The sequence below is a fragment of the Seriola dumerili genome, unplaced genomic scaffold, assembly GCF_002260705.1.
Source record: "Seriola dumerili isolate Sdu_G_001 unplaced genomic scaffold, Sdu_1.0 BDQW01000052.1, whole genome shotgun sequence".
Classification (NCBI taxonomy): domain Eukaryota; kingdom Metazoa; phylum Chordata; class Actinopteri; order Carangiformes; family Carangidae; genus Seriola; species Seriola dumerili.
The window spans coordinates 21,037,086-21,057,117 of record NW_019174307.1 but is presented as its reverse complement, the minus strand read 5'-3'; the positions used below and the strand labels follow the sequence as shown (position 1 = coordinate 21,057,117).

Below are 20,032 nucleotides of genomic sequence, written 5' to 3'. Positions count from 1 at the left end.
TTCACAGAAAAAAAAAATCTGGGTCTTTTGAAACCTGAAGACGTGTCCAATTACCAGTACGTCCACAGAGTGAAGTGGCTGTCTGAAAGGGGGGGATTCATCTGTACACAAAGCTCTGGATCATTCTTACACTAAATCCTCAGAGGAAAATTCACCACCTGAGTCTTCAACAGCATTTTCTTCTGACTGTTGAAATGTTGGGGAGCATCTCTGCTGAAACATCTGCTCCTGGTGAATTTTCATTCAGTTAATTCTGCATAGAATTATTAGAGAAAAGCTTCTCACAGCAGATGTACAGTATGTGCAAAAGTTTAAAAGTAAAGCCAGGATTCTTTCAAAAATAATGGCATGAGTAAAAAAAAAAAAGGTAAATAGAATCAATATTCAGTGTGACCTGTGGTACGATGGATCTCTGACACACTGGGAGAACATCTTGGAGAACTTCCCTCAGCTCTTCTATGGACTTACTGTTTCAGTTTCTTCTGTCTCTTCATGTAATCCCTGACCGACTGCATGATGTTGAGATCAGGTTTCTGTTGGGTCATAGCATCTATTGCAGTTCTCCTCCTTGTTCTTCTTGTTGCTTAAAATCCAGTAGTTCTTTACGACTCTTGGGACCGATCACACGTCTCCCTGTTGATATTATGTGACAATCTCAGTTTTACACTGTACAGTTTAGGGCTGCAGCTAGACATGCTACCTCTGCGACACGTGCTGTCATCAGCGGCTTCTTTTCACATGTTGACTTTCAGCTTCACACCAGACACGAGACATCAGTGGCGCATAAGCAGCACTAAAGCTCGCCTCCGCTGACTCCACACTCTCACCTCAACTATCCTGAGAACCAGCTGGCCTGTCAGCAGCAGCGCTCCCGGGGAGCCGAGAGGACAGCAGGTGGACAGATTGTCCAAACCTTTTCCAACCTGACGGAGACTGAGAGGATGAAGATAGTTTTTAAACAGGCTCAATAGGGAGTCTACAGAGGAAGGTACCGGTATTTCCTGCAGAGCTCTACACCAGCACTTGAAAGAGCTTTTCTTTCTTTCCTGAAAACCAAAACTGTAGATTCAGTCTGAATAACAACAGATTAATCAGGATGCCTGGACAGCTTGCAAATTAAATATGGTCACAGGTTAATTGTTACATCTGGCCACCCCTATTATAATAATGTTGAAGAGACAACAATGTCAGTATTTTGCAATTCTACCCCAGATAACCCCAGATTACGCTGAATGTTTTAATGTCAGTTTTAAAAATGATTGTTTCATGGTTAAATTGAGACAGTATAAAACGAGCCCATAGGTCGGCTGTGCAGCAGGTTATTATGACCCATGGTTACGTTTTGTTGTTAGGCGACATCTAGTGGTCGTAGTAATTATGACAGGAGCAAAGGGAAAAGTTCGGTGACGTAGTATCAAGAGAGACAAAGTCTGCGATATGTGGAGGTTGTGGTGGATGGATGGGTCAACAAAACACACGGACCAGCAGTTTATATCGTAACCATGACAACGAAGATCATCTAATGCTGAGGAAGTACTTCTCAAATCCCAAATCATGATGTTTTCCTAAACCTAACCGAGCAGTTTTTGTGCCTAAACGTAACCAAGCCATGATATTATTATAGTAGCCATGGCGACAAAGGCAGGTAAACAACCGTCGGTACAGTCCGCATGTTTATTATTGTAACCATGACAACCGAGATCCGGTACACCTGCTGCCGTAGGGGTGCTCTTTCAGGAGACACTCCTAGGGGTGTTTCATAGGGTTGAAAAAAACGTCCTATATGGTTTGTTGAAGTTGGACGATTTGTTGGCTTCAGGCTTCATGCAATTAACCAGTCAGCCAATCACATGGCAGCAGTGCAGTGCATTAAAATCTTGTAGGCGCTTCAGTTAATGTGACTTTCACACACAACAGTTTGTAGAGTTTTTACTCTGATGCAGATGGTGGAGTCAGAATCTGGCGTCAACAGCATTAATCAATGGACCCATCATGCGTTGTGTCAACAGTCCAGGTGTGGGGAATGTTGCATCCCTTTATTTACCATCTTTTAATGGCTGCCTCCAGCAGGATAATGCTCCATGTCACACAATAACAGTGAGATCAGTGACCTCCCCAACGTGGTTACACCAACACACTACAGCCTTACCATAAATATATGTTATGAGCCATATGGAGTGATATTATGAGAATCCTTATTAACAGCAGGGATATTATTCACTTCAGCATCATTAAGTTTCTGCTCTGTCACTAACACTCCATCAGGCTGCACGTCATGTAAGGCTTTCTCTGCATACAAATGATGAATGAGAAAATCTAATCAAGCTTGTTTTTTTTTTTTTTTTACCGAATCATTCTTATGTTTGTCAGGTTTAATTAAAAAATAAAGAGCAAACTTAACAATTTAATTGTTAATTTAATTCTGTTACACAGGAATTTGTGATGCTCTCAGTTATTTGTCCAGTGAGAAAACTCTTCATGAGACTAGGGAGCAGCCAAACAAGAGAGGTCAACTGGAATTATAATTGTAATTGTATTTTTGAGGGTCTTTATATATTAAGAGATTACACAACACATTTATTGTTAATAACACAGTGACCAATACTAAACACCACAACTAACACGAGACGCAAAGGGGAACAGAAGTACAAAGCTGTGAGTGAATAAATGAGCAAGAGTTTTGAATCTATTTCGGTGGCATGGAAAACCTATCAATTATGAAAGAACCACGGTTTGAGCAAGTTGATTTGAGGTTTGTGGGACACTTGCATGCACTTAATGTTGCAGAGCTGGGACTCTAATTTTTCTTTTAGATGCTCATAGGAAAGTTATGGTTTGACCACCCAGAAGCTTCGTCCCATATTTCTATTATATTGTAGGTTTCAATCAATCAATAGCGAAAATCTCATTAAATTCTAGGACATTTTTATTTCAAATTCTGGTTTAATTTACTGTATTCAGTAACATAACAGAAAAAATAAACTAGCTTTCTGTTGTACAGCAGCACAGCAGTACTGGTTTTTACCAATTTCGCTCTAGGTACCAAAAACCTTAAGGACTGGAACCAGATGCTGCTCCACTGGTACCTTGTGTTCACAAACTAGGCCGCCATGCTACCAGCTGCTCTGGCTTCCCTCTGACTTCCTTTCAGCCTTTACTTTGGGTGTTGGACTTCAAAAGGTCCTGGAAAGTATCAAACCCACATCTTCTGAACCTCCAAGCTGTTCTCTAACACATTGAGTCAGACACTTAAGGGCTATTTATTTGAGTCTTTAAGTATTTAATCGGTGTGTTGTACTTCAGAATTCACCAAGGATTGAACCCACAACCTCAAAACTTCAGAGCACTCTTCTAACACCCTGATGCAGTTTTTCAGACACTTCCAAGTTGTATTTCTTTTACTGTTAGAATTCATAATTCAGGAAGTCTAATAAGGATCAAACCTTAAAACTTCCAAACACTCCTCAAACACCCTGAGCTTCTTGTTAAAAGGCACTTGACCAGTATATGTTAGAGCCTTTACTTGCTCTAGGTGTCGTACTTCAAGAGGTGCAGCATCTGAGGTTGAGCCCAAGATTTCATAACTTAAGTGTTGTCCTCCAACATCCTCTCTGATAGGCAGACACTGGCCAAGGCCTCCTATTGACTATTTTAAAAGAAAATTATACTAGCAGTTTCACAGACCTTAAATAAAAAATAAATAAAAAATATTTTGATGACTTATAAGCTGTCTGCTGCTTTTATTCTAGTTTCCCTGGCGACCTTGTTCAGTTGTTTGGGCTATTATTTAAGTCACAAAAATCAGAGTTGACAGTAACATTGAACGTGGGTGCCAGCTGGTCTCCATAAATGAACAGTGAGTCATGAATTTATCCAAGTTGTGCTTGCCCACAGTGGGATCCAAACAAGACATGCCAGACAGCTGGATGTTGACTATCAAGGAGCTGGAAGGGTCAAAGGTGGCAGAGTCAGTGTCTTGGTTTAGTGATCATGCTGGAGATAGGTGGTTCCTTATCTTGAAACTAGGTCTTTGCAGTGAGATGTCTGGGGATCTCACTGATGCGTTGTTGGCCAGCACTCCCGGGCAACAAGTCTTCCAACCTGAACAACCATAGAGAAAAGTCTTGGCTGTCTGCTTTTGTAACTTGAAGGAAAAAAACACAAAGAGAATAGTCGGTGGGACAGTTGAGTTTTATTGAAATACCGTGTCTTCTATTTTTTAGCTAATGAAAAGCTATAAACCCTTTAAAGCTAAAAAAACAAAACAGAAAACAGTTGGACATCTTTATTCTGCTGAAATTTGTTGTCGCCTTGCTGGTACATTCAGAGGAAGTGCCATAATGGCCTCACTCTGTTAACCCTCACAATGTAAATTTGCCAAGTCTCTCTTAAATACACATGAGGTCTAGACGCCGTATATTTTTACTTGAAATGCACCACCTTTGTTTGGAAACAGCCGCCCTAATATTCCTCAAATAGTCAAATAATTTGAGCAAAAGTGTTTCCAAGGTCAACTCTCTGCGGTGTGGACATTTTGCACTAATGAAAATGTAGCATCACAGAGAACACCTCTCAACAGTAGTGTCAGGTACTATTACAGCCACAAGGGTAAAAATAGTGTCGGTCTACTCTCACAGAGCACTTTATTAGGAACACCACACTAATACTGCAGCCTCCCTTTGGTCTCAAGACAGCCTCAGTTCTTCATGTCGGAAGTAGCCATTAGCACATGGTAAACTGTGGCTACAAAGGGATGCACATGGTCATCAATACTTAGATAATCTGTGGCATTCAACCAATGATTGATTGGTTTTGAGGAGCCCAAAGTGTGACAGGAGTGGAACCTGATGGTCATCTGCTGTTGTAGCTCATCCACCTCAAGGTTGGACATGTTGTTCATTCTTAGATGCTTTTCTGCTCACCACAGTTATAAGAGTGGTTATCTGAGTAACTGTAGCATTTCTGTCAGCTCCAACCAGTCGGTCGATTCTCCCTTGACCTTTCTCACCAACAAGGTGTTTCCAACACAGAGCTGCTGCTCACTGGATGTTTTTTCTTCTACCTTTTTTTTTCTGACTCTAGAGACTGTTGTGAGTGTGAAAATCCCAGGAGATCAGCAGTTTCAGAAACACTCTCAGCAGTCCCTCTGGCACCAACAACCACGCCTCAGTCAAAGTCACTGAGATCACATTTCTTTCCTCATTCTGATGTTTGATGTGAACATTAACTGAAGCTCCTGACCTGTATCTGCAGGATTTGATGCATTGCATTGCTGCCCCATGATTGGCCGCTGGTATGCATGAATAAACAAGTGTACCGGTATTCAGTAGTGTATAATTAAAGACTTTGTGATATAAGTGCTCATATGACAAGACAGCATTAGCAACAGGGAGGCAATTTAACTCAATTAACCCTGCTGTCTGAAATACTCTCTGGAGCACCAAATGTGTATTAATCTGAATCTGAAAAATGCACAATTTACTTCTGTTAGAGTGACCATTGCTAAACACTACAGTGCCCATCCATTTCAAGACATTATTTAATCTTTTTAAAAATGAAACTACTTACTTGTGACCTGTTTTTGAAGATTTACGCCTTCACACCAGCAATCAGTCGCAGTATTTATAGAGAGCAGTCCACAGTCTGTCTTAATTACTGACAGCAAAATTAGGGTTTCTGAAGCCCCGGAGCTTTCCAGCCAATTGCATCATTGCATCAGAACTATTATTGGAAGCATAATTCAACGCAGTGTTACCGCACTGACACCTGCTGATGAGGAAAATGTTTGAAGCAAACAGACCATGACGCGCCACTTCATGCACAGAAAGATTAACTGGAACGTAACAAATATTACTCCCGCTGTAACCAACAAGGATTATCATGATATATGATCAGACCGATGATGTTGTGACCCCCAGTTTAACGAGACCTTGTGTGAGAATTAACATTGCGTTGCCCTGCTGCTGAATAAAAACCTACCAAACAACAAAAGAGCTAAGGACATTAATCCTCCTGCACTTTCCACCACCAACAATCTTGGCCAGCTTGTGTTTGTGAACTGGAAGCAAAAAAAAAAAAAAGAAGAAAGAAATCGTTCATTATGACCTGTAAACCACCTTCCAGAAGTCTCCGTTCCTCTGATTCACTCGCTGACTCACCCAGACAGAGACCTCTGCCCTGAGGTTAGTGACCTTCCAGTATCATCACGCTCAAAACTCTTGGCTCTCGATGCGAGGATTTTATGTGGAATTGGAATTTCAGCTTTTAAAATAGCTTTGAGTTCAGCCAGGAACAGATCAAAATGACTACTACCATAGGCAGACTACTGCTACCCACCATAAAGGGAAGTTTTTTTCTATTTAAAAAATGCATTGTGATGGGAAGCTACTTTTTTTTGTCTGTATCGCAGAGCCTCATCATCATCAACATTCACCCTCAAACCATGACAAGGAGATTTCATGACCACCGGACTTAACTTACAACAACAACAACAACACCACCACCATCAGACACAGATTATTTCCAAATCTGATCTTATTTATAGTTATATTTTGCACATTGGCGACCTCTAGTGGCCGTAGTAACTAGAACATTGGTGACGTAGTATGATGACCTTCAAAGTTTGTGTTAGGTCGGGGTGATTGGAAAACACAGGTGAGCAAATGATTCTCAATTTTATTTCTTGTATCCATGATTATCCCACAACCTTAACCATGTGTTTATTTTTGTAACCATGACAACGAAGGTCCGTGCTTATTTTAACACAAAACAAGATATTTTCCTTGTTGGGTTTGTTATAATAAGGGAAGGTAGAGAGATGAGCCGACTTCAACATTAATGACTTGTTTGCTCAAGAAATACTGAAAACAGATAATATTACAGTTCGTTAAGATAAAAGCTAAAGCAATACTTCCTGTTTCACATTGATTCACAACTCTTCCCCGACGATTAGCTCATACCGTGATTACCCAAACTATAATGTGTCAAGAAAAGTCATTTTACCTTTACCTTTATCTAGCCTCAGCTGGACCATTTGTCCACATAGTGAATCTGTATCTTGCCCCTTCATCTTATCATTTTCTCTTCAGGCGGCCATAGTTTTACATACTGTGTGTATTCCTGTCTTCTCTCTCTCTCTCTCTCTCTCTCTCGCACACAAACCAGCTCACTTAACGACATCCACACACCCACGAGCCTATTTTCATCACTAGCCACTTTCTCAATACCCAGCACAGATTGCATCACAGGTACACAAACCCTGCATATCAGATATAACAGTATCCAAAGGGCTTTAATATTGAACACATCAATAAATTCCCAAGTAATATAAACCTACAGCAAATAACCAGAGAGACCAGAGACCGGGAGTCGCATCCTGCCAGATATGTTTTCAGATATAAACAAAAAAACAAAACAATAAATGAAGTACATTGTGAGTGAACGTTTTACTGTTTAGTACAATCTTTTCTGTGACTCTCCAATCATGTTAATAAACATAACTTCCGCATTGTGTTGATTGCAAAACAAAATTAAAAAATATAATTCATGCGGCTTTTAATTCCCTCTGAAACATATTACAAGTATGTTGTAAATTAGAAGGGTAAAAACCTCATTTCTAGGAGACACGGTTGCCTGACCAGACAGGTTTCATAAGCAAAACACTCAGCTACAAATCCTCACAACTTATTCGACCTAATTCAATTTTCATTCAGAGCAAACAACAATTAAGCAAATTTACTAAAACTCGGTTAACCTGACACCCGCTCCCAGTACCAATGGACTGATTTCACTTTGCAGGGGACGAGATATGCAATGATGTCCTCTTTCTCCTTCACTCTTTACCATATTAATTAAATTGCAAGTGGTCCGTCAAGGTGAAAACATCAACCTCACACACACACACAGACACAGAGCAAAGTCTTTATAATGGGTTTTTATTCCTACAGGACCCTCAACTCATCCCTGCAAGAGTCACACAGTCATAAAATCCCGCTCAGACATTTCTGAGAGATGTGACGGAGGGAGTTTGGATCGGCAGGTGGAGGTTGGCCTTGGACGATAAAATACCGTATAATAAGGGCAATGATGATAATAACAATAACAATGGGCTGAAGTAAGTGCAGCTCTAGTTGGGGGCACTTCAGCCTCACTCTTCATAAAGCGAACTAGACAAAGGAAACCCCCCCCCCCCACACACAACCTGTCCGTCCATCCAGGCTGCCCTCGGCGGCCTCCGTGCACTCTGTGGTCGAATTTGACAGCGGCTCCTCCCACAGGTTCAGTCCCCGAGATAACAAGAGGTGTTTGTGTGACTGCTTGGACTCTCCTCTCAGTCACAACACTGATGAGCTCCTACACGATCCGAGCTGACAGAAACATGAGGCGAGGGTGGCGGAGAGGAGGGGAGGGTGACGGTAATGTCATGAGCCTGGAGACTTGTCAGCCTCTCACAAAACAAGGGATTCTCATTTTGAGCTGTGGCAACAGGCTCTTAAAAGTCTTAACCAACAGATGAGAATATGTAGATACTGAAGGTAAAATACAGCTTTAGCTGTCTGACCATTCCCTCTCCCTGTGTCTATAATGTTTGCTTATGTGTCTGAAGCCTGCGAGCGCTGTCACGGCAGATAGGATCTAGTGAGAGGCTGTTGCTGGCAGTTTTCAGGCAACAGACTGTGAGGACGCACTGAAGTTCTCACACACTACATCTGACTGCATCTTGGTTCAGCTTCACAAAAACAAGGAGACACCTTTGCAACCAAAAATAAAACCCACCCCGCTAAGAACCTAAGAGGTAAATCAGTGGGGTGTGCAAGGAGGTGCTTGTGTTTATGAAGGAGAATCACAGCAGGGCTCAGGGAAAGACAGGAACACATTACAGTTTGGTTTGTTTGCTGCCAAATAAAGGCAACAGTGTTCGTGAGATATACGCTGTGTTACAGAAGGAATAAAGGCTGGCAAATGTTTCTGTCCTCACGGATGAGATGCAGCTGCCTAGTTAGTGCTTTCAGACCTGACACAAAGATGTTCAAGAGGAACAGTTATAATTTACCATTAAATGTTGTCTGCACATCATGAACTACTTTCATGATTTTTTCCTTTCAATGCAGCTCAATTCAATTGTATTTGTATAACACCCAATCATAACAGGAGTTTTTCTCAGGGCACTTTTGCTATAGAGCACATCTAGACTGTACTCTTTAACACCATTAACAAGTGTGCAACCTTGAACATAACCAGCCTCGTGCTGCATTTGAAAATAGGAAACACACAGCAAGAGGGAACAAACAGCCGCAGACTCCAAGACAGAAGAACGCCAGTCATGTGACCTCTGTCCTACATGGACTCTGACGCTCTAGAATACAGTGCTGCAGGAATGAGTCCTGAAACGCAGAAGTTTTAGCATTTTAGCACTTCTAGTTCCCTCGTTCTGAAATAAGGTCCGTGGTTAACACAAGCTTGTTTTATTCTACGACATAAAATACGTCGGTAAATGCCCCACTCATGTTTTCTTTAAGCTTACGCTTGTAAGGATGGTCTCAGTTACTTACAGTTAGTTATTTAAATAACCAAACATGATTAGCAAGTTGGATTTACTTTCACACCTTCAAACATGAACCCACAGCTGGATTGTCTTCGCTTTGCCTGGCTGTGGTCGAAAAGTGTTTTCTGCTTAGGAAGGTAGTAAGTAAAGGGAGCGAAGCGGCAGCCGTGATAAGAGTCGGTCCAATTCTGTAATCCATAAGGAAAGGAACTTCAGTGCTGCCTGTCTTTCCTCCTTTAGCATCGCAAACACTGGACTTCAAATCAAGATTTCAAATCAAGTTAGGAGAGGAGTATATATCATCCTTGTGTTATGAATAAAGTTGGTTAAAAAAAAAAATAAATCCTAGTGTAAGAGCAGTCGGATTCTCTTCACAGAGCAGTTTCCTTTTCCCTAAGTCCCTATGCATTCTCCTTTACATCTTTCCATGACCTCATGACTTTTCCCATCAAGGTCAAGGAGAAGTGGTTAGGAGAGGAGATTATTTTGACTTTTCGACCGCAGCCCTGGTCTTCTTCGCCAATCCCCACCATGGAGCTGGTGCCAGTTGCCCACTAATTCTTCAAGAAATCCTCCGCTCCTTGTTTCTCCGTGGCAAACAGAACAGGTGGGAGGTCAGACTCTAACAAAGACCAGCTTACTGTCCTTTATCCTCTTCCCCTTCACTCTCAGTCTCTTCTCCAGGAAACATCAGGGCTAAGAGAAAAAGCTCTGAGCCTCTCTTCTGATTGGCTGACTGTTTTCTGAGTGATTGAATAAAAAATACAGCAGATTTCGGTAAAACACTCAGAGAAACCAAATCCTGCAAGGTTTGGATGGTGGGTCCAGGTGGGCGGGGCTTGGTGACTGCTTTGTTGTGACATCACAAAGTTCCAGAAGTCCTGACGGCTGGTTTTAAGGCTCAGTTTCTGAATACAGGCTGTGTGCATTTCTCTGTGGACTGAGGCTTTGATACTTTCACAGTATTAATATAGAACCTGGACCTGATCTATAATCAAACAAAACCTGTTTTCAAGATCATAAAAATGAATTTCTCTACATTTATAAGCAGCCTTCTCAGTGGTGTTATTCATAATCATGCTTCAATATCTGTGTGATTAATAAGAGATGATATGAGTGACTTTGGTATCTTGGAAACTGCTGTGACTAAAAAAATCCTAATTGGACTTGGCATCTCTTCTACTGCTCCTCATCCCACATTCACACACAACACAGGAACGAACACACATTTTAAATATCTAACAACATATGGTAGAGGTCAGCTTCATTAGCCAATTAACATGAATGTCAGCTGGTGCAAATCATTTAAGGGTGTTATAAAATCTGAGCAGAGGAACAGCTTTTCGTTTTTTTCAAGTACGCCAGCTCCATGACACGGACAAACACCAAAGTGTTTGAGTAGTCCTAATGTGTTTGTGTTTGTGTTTCATCCCTCCAGGTAACGAAAAAGGACAAACCATGGCCTCTGATCTCGGGGGGGTGGGGGCTGGTAACTGACATAATGAAACAACACTTTCAGATCACCTGCAGCAGAGAGTTCCTTTAAAAACCCCCTGCTGCACGGCCCTGAAAATCCAGGCCATGTTTGTGTGGAGCTGCTACCCTGTGTAGCCGAGTACCTGCTCACTCTGCCTCCCTCGCTGCAGGTGGTAGCCAGTGGAGGGGCAGCCATCGACCACCAGGAAGTACCATCAATCACCCGTCGAGGGGAGAAGGTGATCAACACGCCCGGTGTGGTCATATGTTTAATGAACCTCGATCCCGATTTACACAGAACAATATCCATGCCCTTAACCTGCTGAAACTTCTTCTTTTCATCAAACTGGTAACAGGAGACTCAGGAAGACGCTTCAGATCCTGAGGTGAAGTAGGACAATGGATAAGTTATGATGATTCTTTAATTCACAGATGGAAAACAAATCTGTGCATAAATGTTATGTATATTATTAAAATGTAAGCATTATTTTCTCCGTCTATTTATAAATCAATCATTTACCAGCCATGCCAGCAGCTCTGTGACGCTGTACTTTGGCACAATGGTGCTTCGAGCTAAATGCTAACACCAGCATGCTGTTAGCATTATGCTCACAATGACAGTGTTAACACGCTGATGTTTAGCAATATTTTACTTTTTGTTTTTCACTTTTTGTGTGGGAAAACCATGTTAAACTAAAGCAGAGTATTTTTACATAGTGTAAAACATTTTCTGGAGAGGAGCTTTAACTGAAATGTTGCCCCGACACCGATGCTGGAGCAAAAGTCAGCGGGTCACCAGAGTTAAAGCAGATTATCTTGGGGAAAAGATGAATGATTGTTACAGATTTCATGACAATCCATCCAACAGTTGTGGAGATGTTTCACTCTGAACCAAACATGTCAGCTTCACAGTGGAGCCTGAGGAAAAGTCAGAGGAAAGTCTGTAGGATTTATCCTCCGGGAAACACCAAAGTCTGGACAAGATTTCCTGCAGTTGCTGAAATATTTCACTCTAAACTAAAATGGTGAACGACCAGCTGAGAGAGCAACGCTGCTCTTTAATTATTCTGGTGATACATTGCAGCCTTCACACCCAGTACACAGGATAAAAGCAGTGAATAATGTGTTAGCATTTCAGAACCTTTGCAGCAGCACCACAGGTCTTTATAAAAGCATAATGGGGGAACTGTAATAAATAAATAAATACGCATTTAAAATGTTTATTTAAGATAGCAGGAGACCTTAAAACCACATACCAGAAAGTCTGACGGGAGTTAAAGTCACAGGACTCACTCTAGGAATCATTGGAACGTGTCTCAGTGAATAACAGTTGTATTCAATAACACTGTACATATGTTTAAATGATAATTAAGGGTGTTCTTAATTAGCTCTTAATCAATGCATTTCATTTTATACATACACAGACATATGCAAACCAAAAAGTGGCACAGTCTCTGAAAGCTAGAACAGAAGAAGACGGCGCCGCATTCAGCAAAGGGAAAAAAAAAAATGACTTCCACTTTTCTTAATTACAAGAAAAGATCTCATAATTATGGTTAAGTTAGTGCAGCAGAACGACCGGGAACAGGTTGGGCAGCAGCTTGCCTGGCTCTGTCCAAAGGTTAAAGACGAGTACGCCCACCAGCACCTCTGAAGCTCACTAATTAACTATATCTCCAAAGTGAGCTGTGGAGGTGCTGGTGAGGGGAACCTTTAGACTGTGCCAGGGTATAGCTAATTAATGCACAGAAACATGTAGACCAAACACTGGCACGGTCTCAGAAGCGGCCTGTTATGAAGCTCCAGTGATTGGGTAGCGGAGGCCTGCCTTGTTTGTATATCACAGACGAATGTAAAACATTAAAGCGATGAATCGGTGAGACTGTGTTTTTGCTCACTCATGTTCACTTTCACTCCTGCTCAGGCGTGCAGCGGGCGGCGGGAGCGAGTTACTGTGAGAGGCTGCGTGACCTGCCGTGGAGGTCGGACTTTGTCTTTCCTGGCTGTAGAACCTGACCCCCAACACAACAGACCTCATTAGCCAGAGGGAGCTGTGCCTCATGAAGCCTACAGCAGCCCCGGGTCGACGGCAGCAGAGGTGGCGGCGGTTCAGCAATTCCTGTACAGATCTTACTTCTGAATGCCTCTGCTTTTTAACATAATTCTGCTCTTGAGGTGTAGCTGTGGACCAAGACGCCTCAGACAAGGCTCTGCAGTCTGGAACCATTCATACAGCAACAGTAGACATGACTTTACCAACGTCTCCTCTCAGAATCGCTTTATTGTGAAAGTGCATCAGATTCCTTCCTTTGAACAGATAATACACACACACACATACACATATATATATATATATATACTTGAAGTCAGTGGTTTAGCTCAGGAGACAGGTTCACTGTGTATTTCTGCTGACACGTATAAAATATTGTGTCTGTTCGTCCTGTGACAAAGTCTGTTGCAGTGACAAAGAGTGCAAGCAAAAAACATAACACTCAACCAGCTCCCTTCACCTCCTCTGCTCCATCCTTTCCAGGGATCATCCTCTCCCTCACCTGCCAAACGTGCTGCTCACCTCCCCACAGTACTTATGCTGCAGTTAGAGGGGAGGCTACAGACAATGAGAGAAAATGCCCCGGCCGCAGTGACAGCTTTATCTGTTCCCAATGAAGTCAGGCTGCAGCGACTAAACTGAGGGAGCCTCAGCTGGAACTAAGGAGTGTGGAATTGCCGGCGTTAATGTTGAATTATTGTTATTGAATTAGCTGAAATGTACATGAGAAAACTGCTGAATAACTCAAAGAGGACTTGTATTCTTTAGCATTGTTACAAACTCACAGGAGACTCTGAAATGTGCCGTTTTTATGAAATAATAATGTCCAAACTGGTTCTGGCTGGAATGCGTCTGCAAAGGGAAGACACTGCTGCAGAGAACTGGCTCTTAACATCAAGATCAGACGTCACTATAACCAAACGTACGAGGGGGGTTAGATAACGAGACGAGCTGCACAGCTCTCTTCACGTACAGGCGATCCTGCCACTTGCCTTGAGGCTCCAGGTACGACGCCTGCAGTTTGTCACGCTCTGAAATGTCATCCAACCAAAGAAACAAAGGGATCAGATAGTAAAGATCAACAATATTGATCCTGAAAACAATATATGTTCCTACGCCTTCAGATGGACTGGAGAAACTGATAATAAGGTGCAGTCAAAAAACAATGCGGCCTCTTCCTGAGCCCTGCCAACCTTCAAGATAAGGAGTGGTAAAGGGCAACAATGGGGAGAAAGACATGGACAGTGGGTCAGACTCCATATTCTGTTAGCTAAACACAAACCTCAATTATAATAACAGATTAAATTTCTTATAACAACAATGACATCTACACAACATGAGGAATTTGGCTCCTACACGCCGGCCCCAGAGTTGTTCTTGCGAGTGCACGAGCAGTTCAGCTCTTTGAGTGATGAAGTTTGAAGTTTATAACTCTTGTGGTGTTTCTGTCTCGGGTAATTGAAAACTGCAAGTCAGCGCTGTCTGAGAATAGACAACATCGCCCTTCGTGCAGTCATCCGCTACCCTGCCTCTCGAGGGCTCATCACCCAGGGAGGTCCGCGAGGACGTGGCGCGGGTGGGGCCTCCTTACAGCGTGATGAAGAAGTGGGCTGCTGGAAGTCGACCGTAGCAGAGAGAGATCCTGGAAGATGACCCCCCCCCGGTTCTGGAAGGCTGGTGACCCCGAAAAAACGGAAGCACCGCAAAAGTTATTAACTTCAGAGTTTCTGCATAATCAGTCAAAGAGCTGAAGTGCACGTGCATGTGAAGAGAGCTGTGCAACTCATCTCCTTCTACCTCCGGTCACAGACGTATCAATCACCCCAGGTTCACTTCACACAGTTCATGTTGTGTGTGAGTTTCTCCTTAGACTACGTGAAATAAAAAGATGGAAATAAAACAAATGGCTTTTCTTTATCAATGATTTCACTACTATAAAAGATGAAATGCTTTTATCTTTTAATGCATTTGTATTCATCAGTTGTTCCACCATGTTAACCATGATATATACTGTATGTGATGACTTCAGTTACATTAACCTAAATGTTATCAGCCATAACTCCCAACACATCGAGGTTATTACCACGAACTCTTGTGTCTTCTCACAATTGATATGAAATGAGGTTAAAATTATGCCTTTTGTTTTGATTTGGACGATAATAAGTGGGGAAAAAAATGAAAATGAAGCCAAGCATGAAAGTTCATTCTCGACCGTGGAAATAGTTGGGACAAAGCAATCCCACCTCGAGGTGCTATTATTCGCTTTTTAGATTAGTGTTAGAATGATTCTACAGAACAATAAAGCAATAAGAAGGGGTGGAACTGCAACCCCGTCTCCTAGAAATTGCATTTATACGTATATTAACTTTTTTTTTTTTTTTTTTTCCAATTACATAGTGCTGACAAACATAATCACAGCCTGGACTGTTTTCAGAGGGATGTGTTTTTGAGTGAATGAAGCGCTGCATTTATCTGTCAGATAGGGAGGAGGTCAGGGTGGACGGCGGGCATACAAATGACACGACTTTGACACCAGAGTCTGGGATTCACACATCCTGAGCCCAGTCAGTGGTTACGAAGAGGTTCAGGTAGAAAAAGCACTTTGGTTCAAGCTGAGGGACGTTGGGTGACGTCCTGTGGGATCATGGGAGTTGTCGCCTTCGCCACCATTGGTTTGGGTTCCTACAAGCGTCAGTCGTTCAGAAGGTTTCTACCAGGAGCTGAATTATCCACAGAGGTGTCGTCCTCGCTAACAAACAGACAGGTGATTATTGCCGGTGAAACACTGAATAAAGCAGATTCACAGTTAAAGTTTTTCACCAGACGTCAGGGGAAGGGTTGGGAGCTGAGACTGCTGTTAACCTTTGTTTCGATTGTTTCCTTAATAACCTCAAGAGCCAGATGTTCAGGAGGTGTCCGCCCCTCCATAACAAACAGAACAGGGAATTAAAACCAGTAGAAAAAGAATAGAATCGAAGCAGTTTCACTTCAAAAATCATCAGTGATTCACCGAGGCTCTTCGGTGAACGCAGGAAGTCTCGGAGCTGAGCTGTCTAACATTTGCTCAGCTTTTTTCTCTGATAACTTAAGATCCTGTCGCCCGATGACTAAAATCCTCCATCCAGTAGATGAAAATGACCAAGGTGTAAAAAATAAATCTTTAAAATGCGGCTTAAAACTGGATTAAAAAAAAAATCCATTTCGTGCTTCTGGCGGGCAACTACAACGCCGACGAATGCACACGGGGGATATGATGTCATTGACCGGCGACCACATGAAACAGACCATTGCCATGATCACACATTTCTTGAGATTTTTTTTTTTAGACATTTTAGACTTTGCATTTTTAGTAATCCAACACAATCTCTGCTGTTTTTAGTTTGTTTTTTTTCTACCAAACTATATCACTGTCATCTCGCTTCTTAATCCTCTCCACTGCTGACAACATGTTTGTTGGGAAAGGTTGCAGCATACAGCTTGGAAAGTTCCAGCTCCTGTCATACATTATCTGTGAATAATATACCAGGCACAACATCCCTCCCCCTGCCACCTCTTCATGCCGCAGGCTGCAGTTTCCACATTAACTGCACCATGTTCAATCTGTAACTTCATTCACGGAGAAAAAAAATTAAAAAAAACTCCCACCTTCAGCTTCTACCTGATCAGACTGAGGACAGGACGGGTTGAAGCTCCAGCTTGGATTAAAGAGGTAAATCTTCCTTGTAAAACTGATTTCCTAATACTTTCCTCGGAAGTTACTTGACAGAATCATGTTATTTAGTCTTAAAATAAAGGATCAATATTCTTTCCTTTAAATAACAGCTCTATTTAAACCCACAGAAATATTCATTTATTATTGGACACTTTATTTTTCATAAACTATAAATTGAATGCTTGCTTGTTAACAGACTTCACATGTTCAGCTAACAGGAACAACGCTGCCTCTATTTCCAGTCAAATAATATTATATAATAAATCTTCACATCAGTTGATGGAGGAGGAAAAGCCGTGGGCGCTGATCTCAGAGGTGGGGGGTGAATTCGGTTACCTCGAAGAACTCGCCGACATATTGAAGCAACACTTCCAGCTCGTCTGCCACAGAGAGCTTCTACAAAACCCAGCGCTCCACGGCCCCAAAATCCAGGCCCTGTTGATGTGGAAGTACTGCCCTGCGGCCGAGCCTGCCTTGCTCAGGTTGCTCCCATCGCTCAAAGTGGTCGCCAGCGCAGGGGTGGGCATCGACCACCTGGATGTGCCCTTCATCAGGGGTCTCGGGGTGAAGGTGGCCAACACGCCCGGCGTGGTTAGCAACGCCACTGCAGATATGGCCATGGGTCTGCTCCTGGCGTCCGCTCGCAAGATCCTCGAGGGTGAGAACAAAGGTTAACCAGCGCAGGTTCATCCGTGTGCATTCCCACTGACAAGGCAGATCCACTTCGTCAGTGAGCATCAACATCAACTTCATCTTCTTTTATTTATCGTTAAATATTTGTTTCTTTTTTTTTTGAGGCAGAGACCTAGAAGGGTCATTTGTAAATCTGGATTTAATCCGCCCTTTGAGCGGATCTGCAGATTAACTTCAGTAGGAGAAAAGAAGTGATTTGGTATTTTAGCTAAAAAAAAAGTTTTTTTGCCCTTGAACGTGGCTTCTTGCCGGCGGTGGGTGGTGGTGATTGTTGCTTGACAAGAGTTTGGGCCATCGTAATGTTTACAAGACTAGAGGTTATAATACACCCTTAGAGCAGGGGTACTTCAGGGCAGATTTGAGGCTAATGTGAGTCGTTATTGACGAGGCTAGCTGGTTAGCGTGCTAACTTCAGCAGTTAAAAAAAGACGTGATAGAGACAAAAGTTAGCATTGGCGTTGTTTTCCACCTCTGGAGACGGCTCTTGGTGAGTAAAGGAATGAAGTTTGATGCTGAACTCATGATGTTTCTTTCAGACTGGTAAGTAAACAGCTGTTAATGCTAACGTTGCTGTAGCACAAGCAAAAACATACAAATAACTCCTTCAAACTGGGCAAAAGATGCAGATAGCTGCAGCAGACACGCAGGGTTTTACAAAACGAAAACACAACATGGACTTTTTCTTGTTCCTCTCCTCATAGGTCATCAAATAGCTCTGGATCCAAGGACTACCCATATACCGCAAAGCCTGATGGGAGTTGAAGTCACAGGGTCGACTCTGGGGGTCATTGGAATGGGAGAGATCGGTTACAAAATTGCCCAAAGAAGCAAAGGATTTGAAATGAAGATCCTGTATCACAACAGGACCAGACGGTAAAGAAGAGGAAACATGCAGCAAATCAAACATTCTTGCACTGAAAATGATATACAGTCAGAGACACTCAGCAGCTAATGGTTAACAAAGTGGCATTTATCTTACAGGGTAAATCTTTTTCAAAGGGAGCTGATTATTCCTCTTCCTTAAAAAAGAAAGAAAAAAGAAATCGCCCTCTCTTAAAAACTGGATGGTTCATCGAGCGTGTTGATTACATTCTTGAAGGCTTGAAAAATTAGAGTATGAGTCTGAAAGTTTGTGAATTCATTATTCCACTCAGGAGTGTGGAAGCTGAGCAGGAAGTTGAAGCGAGTTACTGTGAGCGGCTGGACGAGCTGCTGAGGAGGTCGGACTTTGTCGTGGTAGCGGTCAAACTGACCTCGGATACGACAGGCCTCATTGGCCACAGAGAGCTGTCCCTCATGAAGCCCACAGCGACACTGGTCAACATCAGCAGAGGTGAGAATGAGGTCTTCTTCTGATCTTCATTCATGATTATTGATTCAACTTAATAATGAGGCTCTTTTCATGTCTCAGGTCAAGTTGTGGACCAGGATGCTTTAGTCAAAGCTCTCCAGTCGGGAACTATCCGTGCAGCGGCTTTAGATGTGACTCATCCTGAACCTTTACCGAGGTCTCATCTCTCAGACCAATCAAAACCAGAATCACATTCTCAAGATGGAACAACGTATTACTGTAATATGCAATTAATTCTCACTCCTAACAGCTCCTCCGCTTCATCTTGTGCAGGGATCATCCGCTCCTCGGCCTGCCTAACGTGCTGATCACCCCCCACATCGGGATCAGCACCTACGACACAGCGAGCAGGATGGTGGAGAAGATGGCGGAAAACGCTGCGGCTGCAGTGAAAGGCTTACCTGTTCCAAACGAGGTCAAGTCGCAGTGACCGGACCAACTGTAGCACAACCAGTGTAACTCATTCATTCTGTAGAGGCTGCGCTGATGTTGTTGGCCTCACTGTTTTACTTCAGAGATCTGGAAAATAAAATGAGAACAAACGCAACCGTTCCCCACATCCGACTCTATTTCCTTTTCCTTCTTCCTGTTGCTAACGAGCTTCTTCATTTTGATACTCCAGTTTTTTACCTTGGATGTCATCTTTCCAGTCAGACAGAGAGCAAACAAGTGTACGATGTGGTCAGGTGGCAACAACATACAAGTTCCCATCATTGGTTTGTCACAGTGATAGGATTTAATATGAGAAAAATATAAAAACAATTAAAGGAGTTTTTAAACATTTTTAATGATCATTTTGATTAAAACATTTAAAAACATAATTTATATGAAGGTTTTTTTATTATTTACATTTTTTCACCAAAATTACTGTTTGCAAATGATTGCGTCATTTATGAAAATGTCATGATGCACAATTAAAACAAAATAATAATTTTACTAATTAATTACACATTAAATTCCCCCCTGCTCATTGTTCTGGTTTGCATGTTTCTGGCTCTAATAGCGTGTTGTTTAATGTCTAATGTATTCCTTCATCCGTGTTTGATTTGATTTGTGATAATGCTTCGAGATAATGCAAAGTGCTAACTCTCAAAGTGAAACCTTCCGCAATAGTAAAGACTGATAAATGAGCCATTATGTATCTGTGCCACTGTTTCATGGAGCTGTGTGGAAAGGCAATAACACCAGTTTGCAGCAGGTGTGTTA

The 20,032-nt window shown here is 42.3% G+C and overlaps 1 protein-coding gene across 1 annotated transcript; it reads left to right on the top strand.

Annotated features, from left to right (window-relative positions):
• The first annotated feature begins 16,669 nt into the window (after positions 1-16,669).
• LOC111218390 (probable 2-ketogluconate reductase) lies at positions 16,670-19,383 on the top strand. The gene is made up of 6 exons (XM_022740670.1): positions 16,670-16,779; positions 17,059-17,440; positions 18,177-18,348; positions 18,630-18,808; positions 18,887-18,983; positions 19,100-19,383. The coding sequence occupies exons 2-6, from the start codon at positions 17,062-17,064 to the stop codon at positions 19,254-19,256; spliced, it is 984 nt and encodes a 327-aa protein (XP_022596391.1). The 5' UTR covers positions 16,670-16,779; positions 17,059-17,061; the 3' UTR covers positions 19,257-19,383.
• Positions 19,384-20,032: the final 649 nt, after the last annotated feature.

Excerpts from the sequence above, each read along its gene's own strand:
- LOC111218390 (XM_022740670.1), top strand. The coding sequence starts at position 17,062 with ATGGAGGAGGAAAAGCCGTGGGCGCTGATCTCAGAGGTGGGGGGTGAA. Across the intron at positions 18,809-18,886 it reads ACTGGTCAACATCAGCAGAG|GTCAAGTTGTGGACCAGGAT; the intron begins GTGAGAATGAGG and ends TTCATGTCTCAG. Across the intron at positions 18,984-19,099 it reads CATCCTGAACCTTTACCGAG|GGATCATCCGCTCCTCGGCC; the intron begins GTCTCATCTCTC and ends CATCTTGTGCAG.